This window comes from Lissotriton helveticus, chromosome 6 (genome assembly GCF_964261635.1).
Source record: "Lissotriton helveticus chromosome 6, aLisHel1.1, whole genome shotgun sequence".
NCBI lineage: Eukaryota > Metazoa > Chordata > Amphibia > Caudata > Salamandridae > Lissotriton > Lissotriton helveticus.
In genome coordinates this window covers 229614710-229630936 of record NC_136067.1, presented here as the reverse complement: position 1 = coordinate 229630936, position 16227 = coordinate 229614710, and the positions used below count along the sequence as shown (strand labels likewise).

Genomic DNA, 16227 nt, shown 5'->3' with positions numbered 1-16227 from the left:
TAGCGAGGAGATCGGGCTCCAAAAATATAGCAGTTCCACTGATGGGTCACAAGGAGGTTAAGGTGAGCCGAAATTCAATTAGTAGCCCTCGGTATACCAGGTGATGACGCAGAAACTATTTTGGTTATTTGCACTTAAATAATATGTTAATCTGTAACCCGCATTAACTCTAGTTTCATGGTTAACACACGATTTATTCATTATGTACTCATATTATGTCACTTATTATTTTGCATATTGTTTCAATTGAGATTTAGCAGAATGAACCATATATTTATTATCTTTATTTAGACAAAGTACATTTAAATTTGACATGGGTGGGCCTAGGTACCTCACTCCATCTTGGAATTAAAGTTTTATTTCGGTTTGCAGTGCATTGCACTTTTTTGTTTCAAACACCAGAGCCCCTGTGTGCTGTTTTAAAATGTTATTTGTTTGCTTGCTTACAAAGTGTAGTGATTAGTTGAGTTGGAACGAAACTTCAACTCCTGCTGTGGATGAGAAAACTGAGGACGCAAAACTCCTTTGCGTGATATTGTGAAGGTCCTGGTGGGAGAAGAAGTTGGGATTGTATTATTCTGCGAGAAGGAGGCCGAAACCAAGTACAGAGAGAACACTGGGCTTTGATTGGTCATCACCTGGTGGGAAAACCTGAAAATTGCATCATTTGACCAGAATGTTATGTTTTAACGGTGTGAAGCTTTTTAGTTAGTTAGATCACTTGCCCAGGGTCGGACTGGGACACACAATGGGTGCAGGCACCAAAATAAAAGTGGCCCCCAGTAGTGAAGCATATAACTAAAACAATTTTATATTAGGGAGTTCCAAAGTAAAAACTGGCCCACCTAGCCATAAAACCAGCCCACACCAGCTGTAAAAACGGCCCACACAGTGATCTGTTAGACCAGCCCATCGGGCACAGCATGATTGCCCTATAGGCAAGAACGGCCCTGCACTTGCCCTATCCACCTTTGTAGGCTGACATCCTTTCTCATCTCTTGAGACCAATGTGTTTTTTTTCTGCTCATAGAGATACTCTCAAAAGCAAGTACATTTCTTCCCATTCTTATTGGAACCTTTATCTGGTTCCTTTATCTGGTTCTTCTTTCGATTTTATATTTGCTAATATCAGCTGTTTCCGAATTTCCCTGACCTGCCAACAACTTTATCTCAAAATTAGGGAGTTTCCTTTCAGGAAATAGAGTTTGCTTTGATTTGCATAAGCTACCCTGCAAAATGCAAAATTGCCATTCCTAATTGAACTGCTTGGATCATATTGATGTATGCTGTATTCAGAAGAGTATCGATTTTGACTTATTGATTTGATTAGAGATTTTAACTTTACTAACGTTTTAATAACCCTTCAGGGGTTTGCAATCTGCTCCTCTCTGTCATTACTGTGGGGAAAAATATGCTTCACTGTCAATGGAATGTTACTGAAATTGTGATTTCAGTCTCTGTTCGAGACAAAGATCGCTCTTGGAGTAAATAGCGGAATTTTGCGTTTGTGCCAAGTTACTGCGGTGCAAATACCATCTTAGCCTGACGAGGTTTCGCTTGTTTCATTCAGTGCTTACGAAATTCTCCGGAGGTTTATCATTGGACCCCGCCAGTCAACTTTGAAGTCACTTTCCTGTGCTACCATTGTCAGCTATTCCTATAGCGCATTAGGACATCGGCCGTCCTGCTAACTGCTGGGGTATTCGCTCCGCCTTTTACCTTACCTCGGATACTTCTGTGATAGGTTTTGGCATTTCACCTACCAGGATTAGGCTATCAGGATTACGGTACTTAGCACGACCAGTCTGTGTCGTGCAAACCTACCAACTTTATATATTTTTGGATCATAGCGGAACACATGATGATATTATCATGTCTGATTCAATTTCAAGAATGAGCCCCCTTGTTGTTATTCTATTATCTTGATTTATTTCGCAAAATTCAAAGGAAAAGGTACGTCAACCAAGAACTTTATCTACTGCGCCCTGACGAAGGAACTGTGGATAAGGGTCCTTTTCCGAAACGCGCGTCGGCACCTTCTTTTTTGTTGCTATGTTGTATATGTAAAATGTATGTAATTTTTCACTGTCATGTTTTGTCTTATTTGCTTCACTGTGGTTTAGCTGTGTTTGGTAGTTCTGGATGAATGTTTGGATGCTTGGTATTATAAGATGAATGAATTACATTTTTTGCTATTTTTCTTTGGGGGTTACTGTATATATTATATTTGTAAATTTGAAAATACTGTACATATAGAATGAGTATGTTGATTACACCATTGTGTTATGATTATATTTTTTATGTCAGAACATTATAATAAAAAGAATAATGTTTTCTAAATAAGCTTTGCTGTGGGACAATGTTGATATTTTTTCAATGAAGGATATATTACCGATATATTGATGTGATACCTAGGAGAGGTTTGTTCTTGTTCTTCTTTGTTCCCTGCCTCCCTCTCCTGGTATTTATGGTATCCAGGGACCCTATTTTGTTTTTGCAAATACCATCTTTACCTTATATACAATCACATACAAGAAAATATACAACAAAATAAAGGCTTACCTTTGGCTGCAGCCCAGTGCAAAGGAGTCCTGTCGTTCCAATCCATATCTTTGTGATTCGGATCACACAAGCCTGTCCTCAAAACCTCCGCCACAAGGTCGTAGTCTCCCAAAGCAGCCGCTTGGTGAAGTTCTGTCATGTCCGACATTTTATCACAGGCTGGAACAACATGGACAATATAAGTTCCTTTTTTGCCAATTTTAGTAGTTGGCTGTTTGTGCTTGCTGTCAATTGCTATTTACTTTCAATACTACAACCTCCAGTTTTATATAAAGATTGCTGGAAAATGAAATACGAACCAATGTTGTCTATCATGTTCCATGGAATCAGTTTTGCTAGTCTCCAGAAGTCTCTCTCAGCCAGTTGGACACTGAGGCCCTGATTACAAGTCGCAGTCTCATGGGGCGCGGCAGTGGTGGTACAGCCACCACCGCACCGGCGGGCCAACCGCCCCTCTTGTAGTGGGGCAGTCAAACCGCCATGGTACTGCCACTGCCACCAGGGAACCACCATTTCCTGGAGGTTGCATGGCGGTACTGAGGCCGCAATATGCTTGGCAGGACCACCGTGGTCCCGCCAGGCATATTATGAGTTTCTTCTCCACCACGGTTTTCATGGCGGCCCCACCACCATCAAAAAAACGTGACAGAGAGGAAACAAAGTGGGTTGCCTGTGAGGTATCATGAGCATAATAGGAAGAAATAAGGGCAGTGGGGTGATTTTGGAGGCTAACAAAGGATAAAGCAAGAGAGGCACCAGGAAATGTTGATCAGATATGACGGGCTTGGTAAATAACCTTTTTACTGAACCACACCGGTTAGCTGCACTGTTTATCTGATAGCAATCAGAGTTATCCATGTGTAAACTGTATTTAACTCTGTATACCACGCCAGACTTCAAGAGTAAGCCTTGATGGTTTGTCCTAAATATCCAGTGAAAGTTTGGGTTTGAAAAGGAGGTACTTCCCGATCCATGTAGTTAGAAGTTGTATATGGCTTCCATGATTAGATTCACAATAGCCAGTGGCATTGCCCATTTGCCCCCCAGAGCCCCTTGGGCCATATAGAGTTGACTAGTCAGTAGGCAACTGTCCATTCCAAGATCCTCTAGATGATTACAGTGAAACTGTGCATGTATTTTAAAGGAAGTTCAAAGCCTTCACCCTCACATGCAGACATCACAACATTATTAACTTATTTTATTTTGTTTAGTATACTGTATAGTACTGATATTTCATTGCAAAATGACCGCTCTTCCACACTGCGAATGGTCACTTTGCAGTGCTGAAGATGACCATATATCTAAGGGCAAAGGAAAGTCCATATCAATTAGATGGTGCAACTTCTTAAAATATTTGAGTTCCAATCTTAATAGTAGGGTGGATTTGTCCTAGTACCTTGTCTGGCAGTGTCCTGCTCAGCCAGACAGAGTGAAGCACTAACCCAGTGAAGTCAGATTACAAGTAGCTAACTTTTTGGAACGGAGCTGTGTTGATGGATTGGATGATTATCATAGTGGATCGAAAGACATCCAAAAGCTACTGCCTTCTAGTAAATTTACCAGTGGGAGTTCTAACGGAGACATCAGTTCGTTCCATTTGGAATTCAAGGTGATACAGTAATATCCTAAATTGTAAGCTTAGTTATGAAAGGTTGACCAGTCAACACACCATGAAGAAACAAGCCTATATCTACTAAGAAAAACAAACTCAGCATGCACTAAGTATAGGGATGAAGCTCAAGGAAAATACATTTGCCCCTCATGCAATATAAAACAGGCAAAGTCATGACCCGGGAGACTTCATCCTTGATCCTATTCACACCACAATCTCACACCAGGCTTAAATGCATTTATCCTCACATAATTTATGAACGAAAGCCCACAACTAAATAGTGTTTCCAATAGCACTGCCCAGATATAATTCCCAAGCCAAATGCAACAAAATGCATTAGAAAGAAAATCGGACATGCATCCACCTGAGGAAAGACATATTTCACATGATTCTAATGCACCACACCTATGACATGCACTAGCCACCTAGACACACCACTCACAGTCGCAACAGAACATCTCAGGCATAACCAACACAACACGCAAAATTGAAGACTTTAACATAATTACCGACAACAATCACCATCAGACGCACTTTAAATAAACTCATCCCACTTAGAACATTTCAAAGACCCCCAACAAAGCACAGATGAGCCAGTTACCTGGTGATTAAGTTTCTCACAAAAGCGCTTACCATTTAGGTCCTAATTACAAGTATACTTTTATCATGGACGGCAGCTCCAGGGCAGTAGTGGTGAGGCGGGGGTTAAACAAAAGAAAGAAAATATCACTTATCTGCCGGCTGACTGTAACCTCTCTTCTGTCCTCTTTTGTCAACTGGAAGCACACAGGCTCACAGCCTCCCCTAGCCAATCACAATGTTGGTGGCACCAGCATGACCGCAGCGTCGTGATTGGTCTGAGCGACCTGGTTCGGTGCTCAGGCAGGGAGTGGGAGCCTGTGCATGTTCTCCTCACAGGCTGGGCAATACAGCTGGGTGGAGAACATACTAAGTGTGTTTGACTGTTTCGTTGGTCCAAGATGGCCATCCAAACCATCATGCACACTTAAGTGCACAAACCACTGCCCCTGCTGGCTGTGATGACAGCCAAGCCCCACCCCACTCCAAAACTGTCTTTAACACGGGAAAATAAAATGATAACATTGTGTTATTATAATTAAATTTTTTAGGTCGCGCCTAAGGGCAGTGCACATGTGTTGCTCGCTCTGCGAGGCATGCTGTATTGGAGTATGCTCTGGAAGCCCCTCCCACTCTCCGCCCATATTTGTCATTGGCTTGTGTCATTGCCCTTCATAAATGCTAGGTTCTGATTCTGCATTTGTTAGCTCCCATAACGACTGGACCTTTTTATTTGGCTTATTACAACATCTGCATTATTGGTAGGTGAGCACTATTTTGTTTATTGACTATGGGGACAAACAATGGCGGCTGCTTTTTTGTTTTTGCAGCGCGCTCACTGCTTTTCGTGTAGAGAGCTATGCCGCTCTAATTTTAAAAGCGGCTTCCCCCTGCCCCCACAGCACTCACGGCACAATGGTGAAGCTTTTTATTTTATTATTACTTTTTAGAAGAACACCACATTATTCTTCAGGGACACCGCGCGTTCTTTCAACTTTTTTATTTGCATGGTGAGCGCAGCGCCCGCTTTAGGGACACCGCGCTCAATTAAATTTTTTTTTTTACTGTAATGCTGAGTGCGGCACCCGCTTCAGGGACTCTGCTCTGTTTCTTTTTCTTTTTTTTTTAAACGTTAATGATGACCGCGGCGCCCACTTCAGGGACACCGTGCTCTGATTCTTTTTCTTTTTTTTTTTACTTTTTTGGTGAGCGTGACGGCCGCCTCATGGACACCACGCTCTACAAATCAATATGTCTGGCTTTTGCTAAAGTTTGACCTAGTGGCATTGTAAATGACAATGCCTTTTAATATTATAAAAGACATTGCATTTACAATGCCAAAAGCTGAAAATCTCGCTATTGCAGGAACTATTGTATCTTAAATGCTTGTCCTTTTTTGCACTGCTGAAAAGCAGTGGGGTGACGCTACTCCACCTTAGCGGAGGAGTCGCCGCTGCCTTTTATTTAAAGAGGGGACAGTGAGGTGCCAGAGCCACAGACCGAATAACTGGGATAACAAGTTAATGAAACTGGAATGGGAAATAAAATGTAGACCCTTGAATATCGGGTCTTCCACATATCTTTCTAAGTTACAAGCCTAATAACAGGTGCCATTTTAACCAACTGTTTTGAGCAAGTGGTAAGTGCCAATGTCAGAAGTGTTGTGTGTCAGCGGACAGCGGGCAGAGGGAAAGAGAGAGAAATTAGGGCACCGCAGGGCAGAGCAATGCTGGGGTGAGCATTATCTGCTCTCTCTGTGGTTCACGAGGAAGGTTTGTCAGAAGGTAGTGTGTGACCTGGGGTCAAACATAATGCAGGGTCCTCTCTATGCTTCTTCTGTTTTGGCCAGGAGCACTGGTTCCTGAGTATTAAAAAGTGTGCTTCAAAGAAAGAGAAAACATGGTGTCTGGCGTCATCTTGTGCTGTAAACACACAGCCTGCTTTATTATTAGCTCTGGTCTTAGCCAAGACCTTTTGATTTTACTCAAAATATGAATGGTGTGTATATACTTAAAGGGGCTTTCAGACAGCTCTCTTCATCCATTAGTTTGTAATTATGTCATTCCCATTTTGCTTCCACCTCTACAGCAGAGAGCATGGGGCAGTGGGTCAACATACTTCACTCAGTAATAATGCCACTAGCTTTAGCATGACAGTCGGAGGTCTGTACAAAAGAAGATTCTACCTCTGCAGATTCGTTACTTTTATTGTTCGAATTTTGCATTCAGTAAACTTTCAAAAGTTTGTACAGCTTAAATTTATTTTTTAAAAATACCAGGATATTCTTTTTGCTAAAAGAAGGTTAACAGTAGGATAATTTCGGGGAATACACATTTGGTGGGAAAATTCTCTCACAAATAAAGATTTTACAAGAATATGTTCTTGGTATAACTTTTTATTTTCTGAAAACCTTAGTGGCAAGGAAAGTTGAGTAAAGCGGGGTAACTTTATTACCTGCGGTAAAGAGAGCAAAGTTGACAGACTCTGCCCATCCCTATTATTAGCTACTAGATTTGATGGATGTCCATCAAAAGGCTGCCCTGTACATTGTGCAGATGTTCACCACTCCTTGTTAAACATATGTTCGTGGTGTTGTCTTAATGTCCTCCCCTTCTAACATGACATCTTAAGACGTGTCGCTGCTCGCCATTTGACCCTGATGGCAGGCCATTTATTTGTTCTCTACTAGAAGGTACAGAAAGTTCAAGAACAAATGTTAATATTAGTGACAATCAGTTACCAAAACCAGCAAAGGCTAGAAGCACTCTTACTTTTATAGGATTACTAGTTGGACTGATAATATCACTGAGTGGAAAACAAATCACAGTGGGTGAAAACAGCAAAAAGTGGTAGCAATTGCTATCTCCTACTGCGGCTAAACAAGGACCCTATTAAATGTTCTTAATCGTGCCACAATTTTTAGAAATACGTGATTCTGTATTCTCTGACATTCTGCAATGAATTGTTATTAAACTGCAACGTTTCATTCCATACAGCAGTGGTTCTAAACCTGTGGTCTGGGGACCCCTGGGGATCAGCGATGCCAACTCAGGGGGTCCACGACTGCTTAGAAAATTAAATAAATATAAATAAGAAGCAAAATGCAAATTTGAAAATGTTAAACTATTCTATAAATATAAAGGAGTTCGAATTTAGAGATTAAAAATTACATTGGTGTTCTCAGATTGGTTAATGGTGCAAGGGCTTGAAACAGAATATAGTATGGGTGATGGGTGGCCTCAGTTGCATTTAGAAAAGCTCCAACCTTTCAATTAAAATTAAATGTTTGAAATTTTTTGTATTCATGAATTCAATTAAATATTTCACAATTTTTGTGTTTGTTTAAAGAATGCTTGTTTTTTTTAATTTTTCAATATTATTGGTGGTTCAAATCATCTAAATTGCTTAGGTCGAGATCCCTGGGTTCCAATAATTACTCAGGGCCAGATGTAGGTAATTCCTATTTACCGACTCCTAAATACCGACTCATACCGAATCAGTATTTAAGAGTCGGTAAATAGGAAGGAGGCAGATGTAGGTAAAAAATTACCGAATATGTAAGAGTCGGTATTTACCGAATCTGTAAATACCGAATCGGTATTTCACATTGATTCCTATGGGCCTTGAAGCCCATAGGAATCAATGTGAAATACCGAATCGGTATTTACGGATTCGGTAAATACCGAATCCTGCAAGGGTGCAGGGGGTGTCACTTTGACACCCTCTAGCACCCCAAGTACAGGCATGTGTGCCATGTGGCACACAGACATGCCCTAAGGGCATGTCTGTGTGTCACATGGCACAGATGTGCATGCACACCTGAATTCGGTATTTTACCACCAAATAGGATTGGGTGGTAAAATACCGAATTCTGAAGGCCTGTAGCACTGTGAACAGTGCTACCTACATCTGGGATTTACTGAATCGGTAAAATTACCGATTCTGTGTAATTATGGCCCCTACATCTCAATCACCAAATACCGGTCGGTAATGGCCGAATTCGGCCGTTACCGAGTGGTATTTGGCGACCTACGTCTGGCCCTCAGTGAGGTCCCCAGATTCTACTAAAGATTCTTTGCATGTCCACAGATCCCAGTTATGATTAAGTGGGGGTCCTCAGGAGTCAAAAGATTAAGAACTATTGCCATAGAGCATTTATTAGGCAACACAACAGTACAGACCTGCTAAGTACCACGCATCAGGAGGTAGACTAACTCATTTTAGTGCAGTGGTCCTCATCACTGCACTAAAGTGCATTTTTCATGCATTCATTGCGCCTCCTGACACCACCGGCACTGCAAGGCACAAGGTGAGACAGAGGAGAGGAGGTGCATTAGCAGCAAGGAGAGCAAAGGCCACGAAAACTAGATTTGGGGACTCTGAAACTGGTTCCCCTTATAATAACGTCTGAACGAGCTGTTTACTAAGCTGAACAGTACTTTCTGCAGGAATGGTCCTATATCTACTATTGCACATTGAGCCTTCTACAATCCTGTCTTCCGTATCAGGAAGGTAAACCAGTGTATAAGTTTACCCGTACACTGTAATGGTATATTTTCATTCATCCCTAGGAAGTGAGAAGAAGGGGATTCTATTGGGTGTGAAAAGCATGGTAATTAATGGCATAGCTGTGTGATTGTAGTGAGGAATTGACAGCAAACAAACTTTAGCTGAGCAGGAATGGCCGGCAGCAGATTTCCAAGGTAAGGTGGGGTAGCCCTGGAATAGGCGACTTGTCAGTGCCAGCTGCTAATGCCACATCGCCCAGAAAACCCACCCGAAGAAAGTTGAGCACCTTAAAACAATCAAGTAGACAGGCTTACATTTTAGGCATTGGCTCTCCATGGCAGTGGCTGGTATCGGCGAGTAAGTTTTACATATAATGCTTCTGATTAAGTCATCGGATCTTGAACTAACTATTGTGTCTGCTTCGGCCCAGTCACTGCTGTTATGGGATAATGACATTGCCAATGCATAATGCAAGAGGAGCTGCGACCATCTACTAGAGTTTTTAAAATTATATGTCTGTATGGCAGTAGCGTAACAATAGACCCCGCAGCCCCGCGATGCAGGGGGGGCCTGAGCTCCAGGGGGCCCCTCTGCAACTGTGCACAGGCCCCTAGCTTGAGAGCTCTTGACTGGGTTACTTTGCAAGGGGGCCCGTCAAGTTTTGTAATACCACTGGTTTTTGGTGCCACGGTAAAAGGTTCAGTGTTCAATCACCACATGCACTTTTATTAACACAAAAGTGTATCAACAACATGCTGTTCTTACTTACTATTTTTGAAACTATCATTTCTTTTCTTACTGCAAAGTGTAAGAATTTTGTAAAGTAAACTATGTAAAAATCTTGCTTGTGTGAAAGAAATGGCTGCAGGATGTCTTTTTCTTCCATGTCACAATACCATTTAAATACTTGTAAATGAACTGTGAAAATATTTCAAAACAAATACATTAGAAAAGCACAAATGAATCACTTTTTTTTAATAATTTTGAAGTATGATGGAAACAAAAATGTTAATAGTATGAAAACAAATTAAGAATAAGAAACTACTATGTGAAACAGAAATTATAAATTTTTTACAGAAACTCAATTTCCACACCTACTTTGTGCACTATACAGGCATATCAGTAAAACTGTATGCCTGTGCGGCCTTAATGATCGTTTCGATGGAAAATGTGCTGTCTGTAATTGAGTGTGCTGCCTACCACACCGTCCTTTTGTAATATATTTGTGACAATGTGCTCCTAAATGCTGCATACCACACCTTTACCACTCCCCTGCACCCCCACTGATATTGTTCAGATTACACCACTGTTAGTCATTCCCTCTCTAGAACATTTTGTCAAGCAATTTGGAGAGTTCCTCTTAACTCAGCAGTAGTTCTCTATGTTCCACAAGTGTGAAAAGCTATTTGTCAGCATCCTAAGGAAGTCAGTGAAACTCAGCATTCAGCTGCTAGCAGTGTCTGCAGCCAGGACAGAGGATAAGGGGTCAATAAAAGATTAAGAGCTGTCATTGATAAACCTCGGACAGTGTGCACTGTTTTACCAGGCTGTTGGTGGGTGGTGATTCAATGACAGTATGCGACCAGCAGGGTCGGACTGGTAAAGCGGGCACTCAGGCAAAGAGCGAGGGGCTGGTATCAGAGTTGCAGCTGTGGGACGCTTTTCTGGGCAGCATGGTGGCCGATTTGGGCTGTTTCTGTGCTGTTCTAATGTCGTCAGAGGCCCAGTGGGCGCTGGAGTGGCCTTACCAGAGGCAGATGAGTCTGTTTTACCTCTCTTTTACCAACAGGGCAGAGGTTTCATTCCCAGTCTCTTTCTGAGACAGCCCATTAAGGAATGCAGATTGAGATGGGGCTGGGGGCCTGAGTAGACGTGGCATCGCTTATATTCATGTGTGGTTCACCACTATGAACTAATCCATGAAGAGAATCCAGTCAGCATTTGCATTTTTTTTTATCTCAGTGAAGTTAAGAAAACATGACTCCTTTAGAAAACCCCTCCCCCTTCTTATAATAACACTGAACCAGTGATTTGCAAAAAAAGGTGCAATCCGCAAATGTGGGTCACTTTTTTAGGGCTCCCAGGCCTGTTTAGCATCCCCATCCAACCCTGGCAGCAAGTTACTAGCACTACCTCGGTGCATGCACTTTTGAATCAAAAGCAATTGGCACTTCTACCTCTTCATATGGCACCAAGTGGGGCCCTTTCTGATATTCATCTTTTCGTGTATTTTTCTGCTTGGTTTTTATCGCAATTAAGTTTCACTCATAGTGTCACACAAAAAGCATGGAATGACACACAAAAGCACACTAAAACCATGGAACTGTCACACATAAATAATCTGAAACTTGGCAAACATGACAGTAAATAAAACATGCACTAAACAAAACGTCAACAATATTCCCATGTGCTTTTATCCAAAGAAAAAAAGTACAGCTGCAGCATTATTTAAGCAATGAACTAAATACAGTGTAAGGAATGGATCACCTCTGGCTCGCGGCCGTATGCCCTGATTTCTGCGTAGGAGGGAGCCTCGTGCTTAAAATGAAGTTCTTCAGCTGTTTTTTTCCTGAATCAGCTGAAACGGAGCCGCCGTAGAACATGCAGGGAAAAAAAACAACGCTGCGTTTCTCAGAATCTGTTTGCTGAAGGCAGGGGGTCACGGTGCCACCGCTCCCTGCTTTTGTGAGCGTTTGTTGTGGCCTGTCAGCATGGAAACGGGCTCCTCCCACCGGCGACCAACAAAACCTTTAGCAGAAGCTTTCCCGGGAGAGAAATGGGCTATTTGGAAGTCTCGAGAGATTTGTAAAACAGGTCGGGTACGAGAGAGTAGCTCCCAGTGGTGCAGCAGGTGCAGTGGCACCGGGCTCCAGGGCTTGAGGGGGCCACTGACTGGTGAGCCATTTCCTTTCTTGCACAAGGGTTCATGACACACTAGCCACGCTACCGGAGGAACAGTCCGCCGCTTCCGGGCCATGGGCGCTTTTGCATCTTTTTTTTGGGTACCACCCAGCCAGATTTTGTCTCAAACGCAGTTTTATCATTTACTTTTTGAAAGTGGAGAAAAGTAAGTTATTGCCATACCTTTTTATGTAAAAACAGAGAAAAATGCGGTACATTTAATCTGCTCCGTTTTTGCCTTGGGGTATATGAACTTCAGCGCATGCCTTTTTGTACCATCCGCTATTATGCAAGCAACAGGACAGTGCAACAGATTGGTCCCTCGGGTTTTGCACCAGTGCGAATTCCTCTCCTGGACCAGTGCAATTTATGTATCTGCCCGAGTGAAATTCTGTAATAGTGAAAAAATTACAGATTCAAATTCTTGTAACTCACGTGGTGACAATAAAATGTCACTTCCAAGTCAATCCACCAATACCCCCCAACATCCCCTCCTCCCCCCCTTCCCCGTGAGCGCTCTGAAAGGGCTGTGAGGTGGAACAACAGCTCTATCAAAGCGAGAAAATAATCAAAGATAAGGACACAGAACAGAGAATAAAACACTAGACTATAATTTAGAGCAAACAAATCCTCATCAATCTCAGCATAGGGCCACTATCACTTCTCGGACGTTCATATGTGTTGGCTCTTGGAGTGTGCCATGGCACCAAATTATGGGCCTTATTCATGAGGCCTTGCAACAGTTTTGCGCTTCCGTTGCGTCACTTTTTGTGGCGCATCAGTGGCTTAAAACATGCCTCCTGGTGCGCCCTATTTACAAAGTGACGCATCTAAGCAGATGTGTCGCTTTGTAATTCCCTACGCTACATTATACCTGCGTCAGGTATAATGTATGCAGGGTGGGCGTTCCCACATAAGTTAGCCTCGTAGAAGTGACGCAGTAAAATCTACGAGATTTCACTGCGCCACTTCTAGCGTGCAAATGCGTCAAAATCTGGGCTTGCCCCATGTGAAAGGACACATTGCTGTAGTTGCATCACTTTTGTGACACACTCCAGCAATGCGTCACTTTTGCGCCTACAGGTACATCAGAAATACTGACGTATCTGTAACTCCTTGCGACATGAGGCGTCATACAGTAAATATGACGCATCCAACATGTCGCAAGGAGGGCACCCTAAGAAGTGACGCATTGCTGCTTTCACGCAGCTATGTGTCACTTCTCATAAATGAGGTCCACGATTTCTCGGAGCTCACTCTAGTGTCATAGACGGAAAAGATTGAGGGAATTCTAAGTGCCCTGGTCATCTATGCATAAAGACAGTTGCGATATTGCAAAGGGTTGGGGTCACCTTCAAAGAAGAGGGAAGGAAGGAACTAAGTTCCAAAAAAGTTGGAGCTCAGTCTGAAAAATACCCCCCGCCCTCCTCCCTCCATATTCAACAAGCATTTGCAATGCAATAGGTCTCACATTTGTGAGAGTTTAAGCTATTGGCATTGTAAATGACAATACCTTTTATTTATCTTTTTTGATAATTAACACATAAATAAAAGGCATTGTCGTTTACAATGCCAATAGCTCAAACTCTTGTAAAAGCGAGACCTATTTCACTTCGAAGAAGCAGCCACCATTGTCCCGGGTTGCTTGGAAAGTGAAAGCGCACATGGAACCCTGAATGTTGCAGGAAAGCATGTCATGCCTGCAGTAGGAGAAACTCATTAAAGAAAATAGTGCATACAGACTAAATAAGACATACCGTGTAACAACAGAAGAAAAAGGGCCAGTCCTCATGGGAGGTTACAAATTAAGACAAGGCGGTACCAAGGAGGGACTAACAAGACTATCAATGAATCAGAAGCCAGCATTTACAAAGGACAATGACACAAGCCAAATAAAAAATATGGGCGGAGAGTGGGCGGAGCTTCATGTCCATACTTGAACACAGCATGCCTCACAGAGAAGCGCATGCGCTGCCCAGGCACGACCTAAAAACAGAGATCAGAGAGGAGAAAGTGTTTCTGCTCTTGTAGAAGGGCTAATATGCAGTTAGTTTTATTTTTTCGAAAAGATATGCTAACCCCCAATACATACAGGAAAGATTTAGAGCATTTGGGCATCATCTGTTTAATATTCATTGTTTGCCTGACACTACAGACATGTCTGTCAATGTTTTGAGAAATGTATGCTATTATTGGGGATGTGCTAGAATTTAAAATGTGTTTTATGCAACAATGTATATAATTATAAGTCAAATTTTAGATGCAAAGCACATTGTAAGGCTGTTAGAAAACACACTCTAAATCATGCTATTCTTTTGTAGTATATTTACACTTATGGAGTGGATTTAACAAAACATATATATAGAAAGAAAATAAAGTGTAACTTTTTGCTGACAGCGTTTTGAATTTACAATATCAATTTTTACCACAATGGTGAGGATTTAATGGTAGATACTTGCATCAAGGGTTGGCTTGCAAGGTTGTGCGTATCAGGTGTGCTGATTAATTGTCGAAGAGCAGCACGGTCATTGTGAGAGCAGTAAAAGAAAGATGAACTGCTGTCTTTAACTTCTTATTTGTTTAGGAAAGTTAATATACTTGCAAATTAAATCAGCAATATGAATCACAGGAAACTATTCATTGTTAGACCTCTTTGCCTCTTTTTTTTGTTAAATAAACTTTAAAACCACTGGTAAACATTCAACAAGAAGGCAAACCAGTGTAATATATATTAACTCAAAAAAAACATAGATTAAAGTATTGTTATATTTAGGTATGGTAATAAGATGAAAATACTGTTTTTTCTAAAAATCACTGAATCTCAACAGTTATAGTTTACTTTGCTAACTATAACTTGCTCCCCTGCCATGCACTTCTTTAGATGTCACATATTAAATCGCTCATGACATGTTAAATTACATCTGTTAGAAATGAGGGTCTCTAGTTGTCAGAGGCTTGCACCCTGTCCAAGTAGGGAGCCTTATTCTCGTCAGTGTAAGGGGTTTACATAGCTAAGATAACCCCTGCTTACACCCTTGGTAGCTTTGCACGAGCAGTCAGGCTTATCTCAGAGGCAATGTGTATATAATTTGTACAAAAACACACACAGTAAGACAGTGAAAACACTACTAATGGACACCACACCAGTTTAGAAAATAACCAATCTTTATCTAAGCAAATAAGACCAAAACAACAATCATCCAACATACACAATTAAAGATATCACTTTTACAAGGTTCAAAACAGTTCAGTTCATAGCAAACTATGGAAACATCACTTTTTAGCACAAAGTTCCTGTTATGTGTCAAAATCAAACACGAAAACTAACTCTGGGGAGATGAGGCACCCGAAAACAAAGCGATGCATCAATTTCTTGCTCCCAGGGGAGGTGATGCATCGATTCCTTACTGCCAGACGAGGTGATGCGTTGATTCCTTGCTGCGGTGCAGAGGAGGTGAAGCGTCGATTCCTTGCTGTATGGGGAGGTGATGCGTTGATTCCTTACTGTGAGGGGGGGTGATGCATCATTTTGCAGACACGTGGCTTTGGTTCCTTACTGCTGGGCAATGTCAATGGAGCACTTGGTTCACAGCTGCGATACACTGAAAATCTGGATGTGCTGGGGTTGATGCAGCGGCAAAAAAGGTGCTGCTTTGATTTTGCTAGCCGCGAACTGGTGGTACGTCGATTTCTTCAGCTGTACAGCAGGGCCTCCATCGGAGTCGAACCGGGTTTCTCCGACTTTGGAGACTCGATGCACAGAACTCGGGCTGCGGCGATCGTCTAAGCCACACAGCAGGTGCTGTGTCGATTCTTCGGCCACTGCAAGGCATTATTTATTCAGCCATATGGAGGGTCTATGTCAGCAAAAACAGATGCTGAAGGTCAATGCATAGATTTTCAGATTTCCTTGCAGCAAAACCACCTCCAAGAGTCCAGAACTGGAATTGGCACCACTTGGCTGGTAAGAACTCCCCGCAGAGAAGTTCAGGGTCGGCAGGTGAAGTCTTTGATGGCCCTGAAACTTCTTAACAGGAGACACACTCATACATGTCCTTGGAGAA

The 16227-nt window shown here is 42.1% G+C and overlaps 1 protein-coding gene across 1 annotated transcript in view; it reads right to left on the bottom strand.

Annotated features, from left to right (window-relative positions):
- Nucleotides 1-2710, bottom strand: part of LOC144761309 (ankyrin repeat domain-containing protein 66-like) — a 32947-nt gene extending 30237 nt beyond the window's left edge. Inside the window, exon 1 of the mRNA XM_078646751.1 lies at nucleotides 2563-2710. Coding sequence (XP_078502877.1) covers nucleotides 2563-2710 — 148 coding nt within the window. The remainder of the gene's footprint in view (nucleotides 1-2562) is intronic.
- Nucleotides 2711-16227: the final 13517 nt, after the last annotated feature.